This window comes from Sarcophilus harrisii, chromosome 1 (assembly GCF_902635505.1).
Source record: "Sarcophilus harrisii chromosome 1, mSarHar1.11, whole genome shotgun sequence".
Taxonomy (NCBI): domain Eukaryota; kingdom Metazoa; phylum Chordata; class Mammalia; order Dasyuromorphia; family Dasyuridae; genus Sarcophilus; species Sarcophilus harrisii.
This window is the reverse complement of record NC_045426.1, coordinates 684,161,509-684,174,364: the sequence shown is the minus strand read 5'-3', so window position 1 is coordinate 684,174,364 and position 12,856 is coordinate 684,161,509. Positions and strand designations below refer to the sequence as shown.

Below are 12,856 nucleotides of genomic sequence, written 5' to 3'. Positions count from 1 at the left end.
TTGTTCCCGTCCTGAAGACATTTTTCCATCCAACGTTTTCAAAGCGGAGCTCACTTCACCCCCGACTCCCATCAGACTGCCCGCTCCCCCCGCCGTGCCCCCGGCCACCAGGGACCATCCGTGGCCGCTTCCCGCGCTGGGGCAGCCAGCGTCCGGACGGCCAGGCCGCGCGGCGGCCCGAGCTCGGGCCCAGTCTGTCAGACGGGCCGGGGGGCCCTGGGCAGTCACCGAACCTCCGGCCGCCCCCGCCTTCTCACCTGTGAGCTGGGGATCGCAGGGACTCGGGGGATCCCGAGAGGCTTATCAAGCCCCGAGCGTTCCGCCTGCAGGCGGCAGGGACATAAATCCCCCCCCCCCCCCCGAATCCTGGTGCGCGGTGCCTGCTTCTAGGCCCGCGGCCCCACACCCGGCACCGCGTTGCCCTTTTATGCCCCACTCCCCGCCAGGGAGTCACTTGAGAGTTTGTCTCCTTTCGGCCAAATCCCTCTATGGCCGCTAGATGGCGCCATAGTGGATACAACATGGGCTTGGAATCAAGGTCCTGAGTTCGAATCCGCCTTCAGCCGCATCCGGCTGTGACCTGTTCTCCTGGTCTGTAAAATAAGCTGGAGGAGAAGTGACAATCCCCCATCTCTGCCTTCTTCCAAATCCAAACGAAGACCTCACCTTTGGCAGGCCCAGGGCCTCCCCTCTCTCCTTTATCTTGTCTATTGCTTCTCTGACCCCCACCCGCCATTAAATTGGAAGCTCCTTGAGGGCAGGGACTGTGTTTTACCCCCTTTTGTGCCTCCGGCGCCCAGCACAGCACCCGGTATACAGCAGGCACTTAATGTGAGATCATGTGTCATGTCCACGTGACGATGTCACGCCCCCACTGGGGGGGGGGGGGAGAGGGCCGGACAGGGACGGATTTCGGGTGTGGGATGGTTTTTCTGGGCTGCCCGCTCCCTTCCCAGGGCACAGGACTGGGGGGTGGGGGTGACCCGCAGAGACCGATGCTTCGGCCCGGGGCCCGCTCCGGTGTCCGGCCAGCAGGCCAAACTCCCGTGCCGTCAGGCCTGGAGGGGCGGGCGTCTCTGAGGGAGCACATCTCCCTCTTCGCTCAGCAGGGAGAGCGAGATCCCCGTGGCTCGTTTCTGTCCATGTGGGGCCTGGGAAATGCTGAGTGGCCATTTGTGAGCAGATGGATGTCGGGGGCAGCGGCAGGCGGGCCCGGGGCCACCTTGCATAACGCCATCAAGCGGTCCTGAGGTGGGGGCTCTGCCCCCTAGGGACAAAGTCTGAATGCTGGGCACCTGTTGGGGAGCCCCAGGAGGGAGCCGGATGGGGCGCCGGGTCTGGAGTTGGAACAGTCCAGATAATAACTAGCTGTGTGGTGTCGGGCTCAGTTTCCTCATTTGTAAAATGGACACAACAAGTGCACCCACCACCGAGGATTGTAGTGGGGACCAAACGGGGAATTTGGAAAGTACTTTGTAAATTTCTTCATAATTGTTTAGTTCGACTCTCTCCTTTAAAGATTGGGGAAACTGAGGACTTAGCAGCAGCAGCAGCAGCAGCAGGGGTCCCGGCTCCAAGCCCCGTTTGAAGCTCTCTTACAGAGGGAGTGGTTCTCCCTCTCGCCAGAAGCCCCAAACATTCCCGCGTGTTCCCCAGGAGAACGTAAGCCCCCTGAGGATGGGGCTTTGGGGTTTTTTATCTTTACCCTGTCCAGTCCCTTGCCCAGAACCTGGCCCTTAGTGAGCTGAAGTAAAGTGAGAATGTTTTGTGCATTTTGGGGAGGGGGGAAGCTATGCAATGAAAAAGGACATTTAAGACCATGGCAAACCGTGGAAAATATCTGGATGCTGGAAAAGAAAAAACAAAACCAAAAAACCCAAAAAACACGACCTTTAGGTGGCTCTGAGACTGGACGCGGAGGGATGATTTCAGAAAACAGTGTTCCTATCGTGGCCTGGCTCTGGCTCGCCGGCAGAAGCCTCCCTCCGTCCCCCCCAAACCTCACTCCCTTCCTTGTTGTTTCCCCCCTTTTTTCCAGCGCAAAGCATTGGAGTCCTTTGACAAACGTTAACGGGCAGATGTGATCCAACGTCTGATATATTATGGAATGAAAAAAAATGTAAAAAAAAGATGTCATCACACATGGAAATACAACAGAACTGGTTCACGTGTCTTGTGAGTGTGGGGGAGTCTCGCCTCCCCCTTGGAACAGCCCCCTGGCCCTCCCCCCGCCAGCCCAGCCGGGAAGCCCCCTGGAGCCGGGGAGCCCTGAGGCCGAGTGAACCTCTCACTAGAATGGGATTGGCTTTCTTTTTAATGGAGAACAACACTGGTGCCCTGCCTGGAAGGAAGCGCCTTCTGACCGAGGGCATGGCCGGGCCACGTGCCCACGGAAACACCACTCATGGGACGATGGGTTAAGCCTGCAGACGCCTTTTTTTTTTCCATTTTTTTTTTTTTTTTTTTTTTTTTTTTGCAGTAAAAGCAGAGACCGAAAGCAGCCTGTAATACTGTTTAGTCATTCCTCACGTAAAACATCTGAAATAATTCACTGAAGGTATCAAAAATATACCCTGTAGACCAATACATCATTTACAACTGCCTTTCCTTCCCACCGTTTCAGCAACGATGTCCGAAAATCAGTCTACTCTCGGCAGGGCGGCGGCGGCTCGCCCGCAACGTTCCCGTCCTCCGGGGCCGGCTGGCACCCACAGGCCGGCGATCCGTCCTCCCCTGCCCGCCGGCTGCCCCCCACGACCTGCATTTTGGCATCGGGCTTCCCGAGGCTGAGTTTGATTTAGCGAAGGCGATCGTCATTAGATCCAGAGGGGGAGAGCATGAAGGAGGGCCGGGGTCCCAGAGCCGCGGATGGGATCTCGAAGCGGCGATGGCGGGGGCTCTGGGAGGATCCAGGAGCGGCGGGCGAGCTGGCGTGGACTGAACTTTGGTTCTGGATGCCACAAGGGAGGGGCGGAGCCGGCGTTTTGTCCCAGACTGGGAGGAAATCGTTTTGGGGGTGGGTGGGGTGGGGGTGGGAATAGACGGAGCTGGTTTGCTGGCTGGCACTGGGAAAGCAGGGAGCTACAAGGCGGCAATAGGGAAACAAATGGCCGTCCCGCTTCCAGTCCCGGATCCTGGGCCGCTCCTCGGCTGGCACAGCCCGCGGGTGTCTGTCCCATCCGGGACACCCTCCCGCCCCCCCCCCACGCCCCGCCCCCCACATCCTCACAGAGATGTCGAGCCTTCCCTGCTTCCCTGCCCCTCCCCAGTCTGGAGAGGAGGCGTGGAGCACCAGGTGGTATTGTTCCCCTGAGAAAGTCAATTCGTTTGATGGGTTGGTGATCTCCCATGGGACTGGACAGATGCTGAGCACAGCAGGGGGCAGAGGGGAGAGACCCCTGCACGCAGCCGGGAGCGGGGAGCCACTACCCGCGCCGGCCGGGGTTTCTGCCCTCACGGCAAGGGGGATTTGTTAAGGCTTCGGGCCGAAGAGGACACGGGACTGCCAGGTGGACAGGTGCAGACAGACTCTGGGCACCCCTTCCCGTAGCCTCGGGGGACCCGGGGTAGGGGAGGAGAGGAAGGCGCTCCACAAGCTTCATTCTCAACGCCACTGGGTCCGTTGGCTGTCGCCGTCTCCATCCTGGCCTTGCGCCGCGGCGAGCCTCCTCCGCCATCCGTCCCCCCTCCTCCCACTTCACTCGCTGTCTGAGAGGGTCTCGTACTGTGAACAGAGCAGGGGCTTGGGCTCCTCGTCCCAGGCGTGGTGCTGCCCGCTCGAGTTCCCTTGTGGAATGGCTGTGGGGGGCGAGGGGGTGATGACGTTTGTCGGGAGCCTCATGATGAGCGGGTTGTAGGGGAACGGCGTGGAACCTGGAGGGGAGGGGGCCGGGGCACAGGGAACAGAGACGTACAGGCAGGTGAGGGGAGAAGAGGTCAGACAGGGGGGAGGGGGACTGGCAGGGAAGGAGGGGAACACAGATAGACCCTCAGCGAGGACGAGCCTTCTCGCCTCCCGACCTCCCCTCCATGCTCGCTCGCACCGCTGGGGAGGAAGGCGTCAGGCCTCTCCCCCGGGAGGACTCCGAGGCCCCTGCCCCGTGCCCATCTCTCAGGGTCCCGGCCCAGGGACTGCAGCTGCACCCAGGCAGTGGAGAGCGGGTCTCCGGAGACTCTGGGTCAGTGCAGGGGACAGTGCTGGCCCCGGACACGAGTCCCGCTCAGACCCTCCCAGGAGACTCCCTTAACCTCAATGGCCTAAAAAACAGGCCAGCCCCAAGCTAGCCACTGGCCAGGAAGCCTCAGGCCACAGGCCGGCGATGAACACGGCACCTCCTGCCTCAGTTTCCTCATCTGTAAAATGGGGGGCCTGGCCCTAGCTCCGAGATGCCGGGACCTCCCTTCTGCAAAGGTGGCCAGTCCTTCTGCGCTGCAGAAATGGGGGACACCGTGACTCACCTTCTCCGGGAGTGCTCCCGGTCAGGGCAGGGCCCATGGCGGTGGGGAGCCCACCAAGCGCCCGTTCTACCTCTCGGGGGCCAGTGAGCTCTGTCTGGGCCTTAAGACTGCTCCTGGGTTTCCCAGGATCCTCCAGGGGCAGTCTTGTGGTTGGGAATCTCGTGACAGAGCTGAGAGCAGCCCCACTCCCCTCCAGCAGCCGGGTGTACCGGGGGCTGGGCTCTGGTCCCAGAACCATGATTTCAGTGGGGGGGGGGGGGGGGGGGGGGGGGCTCCCTTGGGCAGGCGGCAGTGTCAGGGGTGGGACTTGGACCTCCTGATCACAAGCTGTCCCTGGGCTCCCCGCCGCGGCCCCTCTGGGATGCTTGGGAAGCCCCTCATCCCGGGACAGTGATACGGGGAGGGGCAAAGCGTTTCCTGGCGCGGGGCTTCCCGGGGGCACTGGGCCGGCGCTCGGGCAGCCCTAGCTGGGCCCCCTTACCTGCGGAGGAGGGTCGGTCTTCCCACACGCGGTTGGTGAGTGGGGTCCTGCGGTTACAGTCCCCTTCTGAGTGCACAGAGGAGACCGACGCCGGCCGCTCGCCTGAGGACAGCCCCGGAGCGGGGGACTTGGCCTTGCTTCGGTTGGGCCGGCTCGAAACCTTTGGTTTCCCTCCACCTCCTGCAGGGAGACACGGGCGCCCACATTTCTAGGAGGCAGAGACCAGCTTCGGACGAGGAGCCCCCCTCCACGGGCCCAGATGGGCGACCCCCTTGTTCCTCCCATCCTTTTCAAAGGGGTCCCTGGGAGCCCTAGAGGACCAGGGCGGCAGGGAAGGGGTATGTGCTGTCCCCCAGGGGGCTCCGCTTCCTGCCCCAGGGGCACATGGGGAGGGGGCTGCCCAGGGGAACACTGGTAGGAAATGCAGCCTCTGACTCCAACGGGGGACCCCGTGCCATTGGTGGGACCCTGGGCTCTCAAACCCCAGAGTCGGTCCATGGTGGGACTGGGGACAGACGGGCAGAGGGGCCCCGTGAGGCTGTAAGAGCTGACAGGGGCAAAGGTTCCCTGTTTTCCTTGGGCCAAGTCAGGGACAGCGAGGGCCGGGGAGAGAGCGCGGGGCTGGCAGGACCCTGCCTAGCTGTGGGACCCTGAGGGGGAGGGGAGAGTGAGTAACCACTGAGCTCCCTCAGCGCCCCCCGCCCCGGTCTCTAAGTGAGGGTCCAATGAAACGCTCCATGTGAAGTCTCTGAAAACCGTCCCAGGTACTCTGATCCACCTTGGAGCCCTGGCCCTCCCCAGTCTGAGGCAGAGAAGGAAGCTGAGGCCCAGAGACATGGTTGAGCCACGGTCACACCCAGGCCAGGGGAAGCAGAGCCTGGGGTCGGGTTCCGGGGCCGCGAGGGGCCTCAGCCCCTTATTTTGTGAAGGGCGGCCACGGGGTTCTGGGACTGCCTCGGACCCGGAGGTCCCCCTGGCAGGGCTGGGCCCCGGGAGGTCAGAGCAGACACAAACCCCCTGGGTGGGGGTTATTGTGACTCACTCCCCGGGGCCATCCTGGCCGTCCCCTCTGCTCTCTGGGCTGCCTTGTGGCTTAGGGGGCAAAGAGCAGAGAGCAGAGAGGACCCTGCTGAGGACGGTGCTCGGGGGCCGCAGGAAGGGGCGCCCCGGGGGTCCTGCGGCAGGGGTCCTTGTGACTGGGGTTTAGGGAATGCTTTGGCTGCTGCCAATGGAGAGGCTCGGCGACAGCCCCTCCGGCGGGTCCTGGCTCTGCCCCAGCCAGGCTGGACCATCCTGGGCAAGCCGGCCGGCGGAGGCCCTGATCCTCACCCCGTGGACATGCTGATGGAAGGGACCGGGCAGGCAGGAGTGCCCGGAACTCTGCCCCAGCTGCCAGAGGCCTCCAGGAGCAGCCCTGCCTGGCCCGGGGGCCCATGACACTGTGGGTGAGCGCCCTGAGGAGTTCTGAGCACCTTCTGGGTGTGTCTGGGCAGGACAGAGAGGGAGACCTTCTGACGGAGAGCAGGGAAGGCCTATCCCCGAGTCTCAAACCCAAAAGGCGGGCACTCAGTAAGTCATAAATCTACACCAGCAAGGGACCCGGGAGGCCCCCCCCCGCCAGGACCATCCTGCGATTCTACAAAAGGGGAAACTGAGGCCCAGAGCCCTGAGAACAGAGAGAAGCACCAGAATGGACTTTGGACTTGGGTCCCTCAGTAATTTCGGGCCCCGGCCGGGACTGCCACCCCACCCACGGGGTGAGGGCAAGGGCCCGTTGGGGCGGAGCCTCAGCACTAGAAGGCTCCTCAGAGGCTTTATTTTATTTCATTATTATGTTTCTTTCTACATATGGTGAGGAATGAGGGCCTTGGGTCACCTGGTCCAACGGGATCCCCCCAGTCGTCCTCACATCACCCACAGGTGGAGGCGGCTCGGCTAAAGTCACCCAGGCAGCGCCCGTCGGGGGTGAGGGGGGTGATTCTGGGCCCCCCTGACTCCCTGGCTGGCCGGCCTGCTACTAAGCCACACGCTTCTCCTTCTCCCTTTGGGAAGGGCCCCTCACTAAGCCCCTGCTTTAAGAATCTCAGCCAAGGGGGCCGTTTTAGACCCTGGTGTTCTGGCGGGACCCACCTGGGGGGGGAGGGGAGGGAAAGAAAAGGTTTTAGAGAAAAGCAGCAGCATCTCCTGCCCTCCTTGGAGTGGGGGCAGACGGGCAGGACCCCGGGACGACGGGAAAATCAGTACCAGCATCAGATTAGCAGATTCCAAAAACAAACATGGAAACATCTTAAAATTTAAAACCAAAAACACAGTAAAAGCTAAAGCCGGGGGAGATCAAACACGAGGAGGAATTAATCACGAGGAAATGGAGGGATGGCTGGACGGACAAACGGACAAACGGCGGAAGGTGGCAAGGCCTGCGATCCAGATGAGCGGGTGGTCATTCCTCCCTTTGCAGAGGGGATAGAGCGGCAGGCTCGATTGGATTCAGAGGGTTAAAAGATTGGACTAGAGGTGACTGCTTCCACTGATCATCAATTTACCATTAGGGCTCATTAATAATTGCTTCCAACCCCATGTTGGTGTCAGTGTTTGAACGATGGTTTTCAAGTCATAAGGCCTGGGAGAGAGAGAGAGAGAGAGAGACAAAGAGACAGAGAGAGAGAGAGAGACAGAGAGAGAGAGAGAGAGAGAGAGAGAGAGAGAGAGAGAGAGAGAGGAGAGAAAAGAGGGGGAAGGAGAGAGAAAGAGGGAGGGAAAAAGAGAGGGAGGAGAGAAAGAGGAAGGAGAGAAAAAAGGGAGAGGAAGAGGGAAAGGGAGAAAGAGAGAGAGGGAGGAAGAGAAGGAGGGAGGGAGAGGGGGGAGAGAAAGAGAGACAAGGAGAGAAGGGGTAAAAGGAAAGGAGAAGGGGGAGAGAGGAAAAAGAGGAGGAGGAAAAGAAGGAAGAGGAGAAGGAAGGGAACCGGAGGAAGAGGAATAACAGGAGAGGAGAGGGAAGGAGAGAGGAGAGAAGAAAGAGAGGAGAAAAGAAAGAGAGGAGAAAGAAGGAAATGGGAGGAAAAGAAAGGAGAGAGACATGAGAAAGGAGAAGGAGAAAGAAGGGAGGACAGAAGAGGGGAAGAGGAAAACAGGAGAGCAGAAAGGAAGGAGACGAGAAGGGAGGAGAGAGGAGAAGAAACAAACAGTCAGCACATTCTTCCAAAGCAACAACCTTCCCTCTGGTTCAAAACCCAGCTCCACGCCGAGGGCCCCGGGGCCGGGGCCCAGCCTTGGGGACAGGTCGGGCCCTGCCCTAGTTGGTTTGAGGGGAGGGGGACAGGCCGGGGAGCGTGTTCACTTAGCGGGCTGAGGGCACCTGAGCTGGAATCTGATCTTTACCCATTTATGTCCAAGAAGAAACTAAAGTGAAACAATCAATAACAAGCTGGGGAGACAGCCTGGGGGGTGGGCTCCAAAGGTCAGGGACAGCGCTCCCGCGGTCCCCTCCCTTCCTGCCCCTGCCTCCGGAATCGGGGGCCAGGGTCTGAAGGGCGGCCCAACCAACAGGTGGCCCTGGACACCCAGGGCCCGGGAGCCCCTGATGTCCCCGACCCCTGGGCCGGAGGCCCTCGGCCCCCGCCCCGGGCCCCCGGGTTGTGCCTTAGGCCCCCTTTCTCCTCCCTGCCTTGTGCCGCCCGTGGGCCCAGAAGGCTTCCGGCCCATTCACCCCTCCCTGGGGGGCGCTGCGCTAGCTGCCAGGCCGTCAGCCCCGGCCCCCCTGGCTGGGCAGGAGGAGCCGCAGAGGGGCCGCCCCCTCCCCGCTGCTCTTCCTGCCCTCCCGTGGCCCCGGCTCAAAGCCGAAATGAGAGAGAGGATGCAGAGACTTAGTGACGATTGTGGGAAGAGAGCCATGCAGTTAAGGGCATCTGCCCGGAGGGAGGAGGGGCGGGGGGTGGGGAGGACATGGGAGCAGATCTGGGGCAACTGCCCCTGTCTCTGACTGGGGGCGGGAGGGAGGAACGTGAAAAAACCACCCACGGCCGGGCCACCCCCCTCCGGTCCCTCTGTCTGCTGCAAAGGAGACCTGGATCTCCGCCGCCTCAGAGGCCCGCTGGCCTCCCTGCTGCTGCCCTCACCCCCGGCGGCCCTAGGATGGGGGGGCTACAAGGGCCCCAGGCTAACTGCCCTTCTCTCCGTAGCTGGGGTCTAAAGAGACCCCGGGCATCTTTGGCGAGCCACGGGAGCAAGCGCCATTCACCCACGAGCATGGGCCACCTAGGGCCTGGCTCCGGCTCCTGGTGCCCACGGGCACCCTCTCGGCGGTGACTGGGCCTGGGGGTGCTCCCGCTTTGATCCAGTTTTCAAGACGAGGCTCACGGGCCTTCTCGAGACGCGCTCTGGCCCGGAGGGTCGGCAGCTTCTCTCCCCCCACTCCCACCAACCCCAGCGCTCGGGGAGAGGATCTCGGCACCGAAAGAGCTCAGAAGCCGGGCAGTCCAGCTAACCGTCACTGCCCGCGGCCCGTCTTAATGGAAAACAGTGAGTCGCATGCGTCTTCCCCCACCTGGAGCCGGCTGTCACGTTCCCCCGCCCCGCGGCTTCTCCTTTCTGCGCTAAACATCCCCAGTGACCTCCACCCTCCGACCCGTCCCCACGGGCCGCAAGCCTGCAGCTCCCTCCCCGCCGTCCCGGTGCCCGGACGGCCTTCCCGGGCCCAGCCATCAGAGAGCTCTCCCGGGGCAGGGATGCTTCCTCCTTTGTAGTCTCGTTCCCTCAGTGCCTGGCACAGCTTGCGGCACCAGCCCCCACACACTGAATTTGATTCTTCCCAAGAGGCAGGTGGGCACTGTGCAGGGGCTGCCCCTGAAGGTGGCAGGCGCCAATCCCACTTTTCTAGGGCCTTTTCGCTGCAGACAGCCGGCGCCAGGTCCCCCGTCTCAGATTCTGTCCCAAACCGGGCTGAGAAGCGCCCAGACCCACCCCGGGAGGCCTGACTCGGAGGAGGCGGCGGCCCCGAGCCTGCCCTGATCCCACGATCCCACCCGGACACGGGTCGCCCGCCCGGCCCCTGCAGGCGGAGGGGGGAGGCGTGTGTGGCACGGCGCGGGGTCACGGCCTGCGGGGGGAGGCCGGCGACGGAGGCCGTTACCTGCTCCGGTGATGGCGGGCATGTTGAAGATCTCTGTTCCAGGCTGGCCGATATCTAGAGGAGGGAGAAGGGGAGGTGAGCGGGCCTGCCGCGGCCGGCCCTGGAAGCGCAACACCGGGGCCCGAGGGCGGCTGGGCAGACTGGCCTGGGGAGCCGGGAGCTCCCGACCATAGGGCCCGAGGCTCCCAGGGCTGCAAGCAGCAGAGCCACACCCAAGCCAGACCCACCATCCCTTGGGTGGTCAGGATGTTCCCGGGGTTTCTCTCCCCAAAGGCACCTGCCAGGCGCTTGGGCTCTTCTAGGAATAAGGAGCCAAGGCCGAGCCGAGAGCTCCGGGCCCAGACAGCAAAGCCCCCATGGGCTCAGGAGAGCCGGGGGGCCTCATGGGGACCTGCTCGCCCCCTCCCCATGGGGGGCGGCCAAAGCAGGGCCCAGCACGGGCCCCGGGGCCAGGTCACATCCGCGGGGCAGTGGGCCCCCAGAACCCCAGCCTGAGCAAGGCCGAGCCGCACAGTCCCGGGTGAGAGGGCAGGCCTGGGGAGGCCCGGCCACGAATCTGCCACACAGTGGCCGTGGGACCCAGACAAGCCATTCATCTGCCTGGGCCTCAACGAGCTCAACTGCAAATGGGCACATTCACCATCCGTCAGCTCTGAGGTTCCTTCCGGCTCCCAACACCCTCGCGGTTTCTGGGGTTGGGGGGGCCATTCCCAGGACACATATGAGATGGGCACGGGAATCTGGGACCCAGGCCGGCAGGGCAGGAAGGAGAGACACGAGGGGGAACGTAGAACACCTGGCCAAGAAGAAGGCCAAGCGGTGCGGGCCTTCCTCCTCCCGGGCCTCAGTTTTCCCATCTGCAGAGTGGGGCCGTACTAGGGACTACAACAAAGATCGGGTGGATGGAGGCTGCCCAAGAGGGAAGAGAGCGCCCGAGGGCCCCGGAGGAGACTTACTGTACTCAGGCTCATTCCGGCTGTTGGTGCCCAGCTTCTTGTTGATCTCCTGCTTCTTGGATTTCACCATGGCGGAGTTGCTCTCGGTCAATTTGCTGAAGAAGGCAGGGGGCTGGCTGTTGTTCCCTGGAGACTTGGATCCCATCCTGAGGGGGGGCACAGAGTGAGGGCCCGTCCCCGGGGAGCCCTCCGCAGACCTGAGCCCCGTGCCAATGGGGAGGGGGGAGGGGGTTTCAGCCAGACCCCTGGCATCCCTGCACAGCACACTCGAGGCCCAAAGAGATGGGAGTCGGAGCACCTGGACTCGGGGCCTTCTCTGGCACTTCTAGAGAGCGACTGTGGGCCGACATCCCTCTTCCGGGCCCGTTTCCTGCCTTGTTAAGTGAGGGGCTGGAGAGGGCTGACTTCAGTCCTGACCGCTGTCCCGGAGCCTCGGTGTTCCACCAATGAGCGACCGAGGCCCGACCGAGGGAGACGGCAGAGCAGGAGGCTGTGCCCAAGGTGATGGCGGCCAGAACCTCAGGGATGGGGGGGGACCCCAGGGGGTCCCATTCTGTGACGTCTCCTGCATGTGGTCACTGTGCCTCTGTTGCTTGAACACTTCCAGAGGGACGGGGAACTCACTACCTTTCTTTCTTTTTTATTAAAATGTAACACTTCACAAATTTGCGAGTCATCCTTGCGCAGGGGCCACGCTGATCTTCTCTGTATCATCCCACTTTTAGTACACGTGCTGCCCAAGCGGGCACAAACTCACTAGCCTTCAAAGCCATTCTGCCTGCCCTAGCAGAGCTTGAATTGTTGGAGGCTGGAGCCTCCTTTCCCATGGCTTCACGGGATTGCCGATTCAGGGCTGGGAGGGAGAGCTTGCCTAACCCCCGCGAAACTCAGCCCGGCGGCGGGAGTCAGACGCGAGGGCGAGCTTGGGTCTGACTCGGGCTTCGGCCCCGGGAGAGCACCTGCTGCTCCCCTCCCCCGGCCCCTGGGACTGGGCACCTACCTGGGCTCTGCCTGCTCCCCTTCTCGGTACAACATTGGGTAAGGGGCACTTCGGCCGTGGTCAGCCTCCCCCACGCCCTCTGGTGGGGACACTGGCTCAATGCAATCTTCTGAGCTGCTCAGGGCAGAGGCTTTGCCCTGCTCCGGAGACCTGAGAGAGACACCCAGGGACAGAGACAGAGAGAGACAGAGAACGAAATACAGGCACACACACACACACACACACACACACACACAGAGAAAGAGACAGAGACGGAGACGGAGAGAGACAGAGACAGAGAGAGACAGGGGGGAGGGGGAAGGAGAGACAGAGAGAACGACATACAGACACACAGAGAGAGCAGGACAGAGAAAGTCAGAGCGACAGAGACACAGAGAGAGTGAAATAGAAAGGGACAGAGAGGCCATGGTTAGTGTGACGCCTGGGCCATCTTTCTTTTCCTAATCTTCACTCCAGCCAAAAAGCACTTATTAAGCACCTACTGCTATGTGAGCACTGTGCTTATGTGGCCAGAAAGAGTCAGACAACATCTGGCTCCAAGGAGCGTCCAGCCCGCGGAGGGCGGCCTTAGGAACCGGTCTCTGCGGCACTGGAGCTGTCCCGGGAGGAAGGTCCCAGACAGGATGTCAGTGGGTGCCCCTGGCCCCTGGCCTACCACCTGCTGGGGGGGGGGGGGGGACTAAGAAGAGCACATTTGTTTTAAAATTGAGTTGCATTTTATTTAGACATTTAGAAATGTAAAAGCTGCTCTTTGGCCCCTGGCTGGCTCTCTGGCCAGAGCCTGCTGACCTCTGCCCTTTCCCAGGCTCCCCCGGCCGGGATGTGTCGGGGCA

General features: G+C 62.1%; 1 protein-coding gene and 1 non-coding gene across 2 annotated transcripts in view; both read right to left on the bottom strand.

The window, feature by feature from the left end:
• Positions 1 to 2,447: 2,447 nt before the first annotated feature.
• NCOR2 (nuclear receptor corepressor 2) overlaps positions 2,448 to 12,856 on the bottom strand; it is a 237,784-nt gene continuing 227,375 nt past the window's right edge. The window contains exons 48-52 of the mRNA XM_031948456.1: positions 12,024 to 12,173; positions 11,024 to 11,169; positions 10,068 to 10,121; positions 4,940 to 5,119; positions 2,448 to 3,873 (exon numbers count right to left, since the gene is read on the bottom strand). Of these exons, the coding sequence (XP_031804316.1) occupies positions 3,698 to 3,873; positions 4,940 to 5,119; positions 10,068 to 10,121; positions 11,024 to 11,169; positions 12,024 to 12,173 (706 nt within the window). The 3' untranslated portion in view covers positions 2,448 to 3,697. The remainder of the gene's footprint in view (positions 3,874 to 4,939; positions 5,120 to 10,067; positions 10,122 to 11,023; positions 11,170 to 12,023; positions 12,174 to 12,856) is intronic.
• Positions 11,666 to 11,772, bottom strand: LOC111719269. The gene has a single exon (XR_002769471.1). It is a non-coding gene; the product is annotated as a U6 spliceosomal RNA (small nuclear RNA).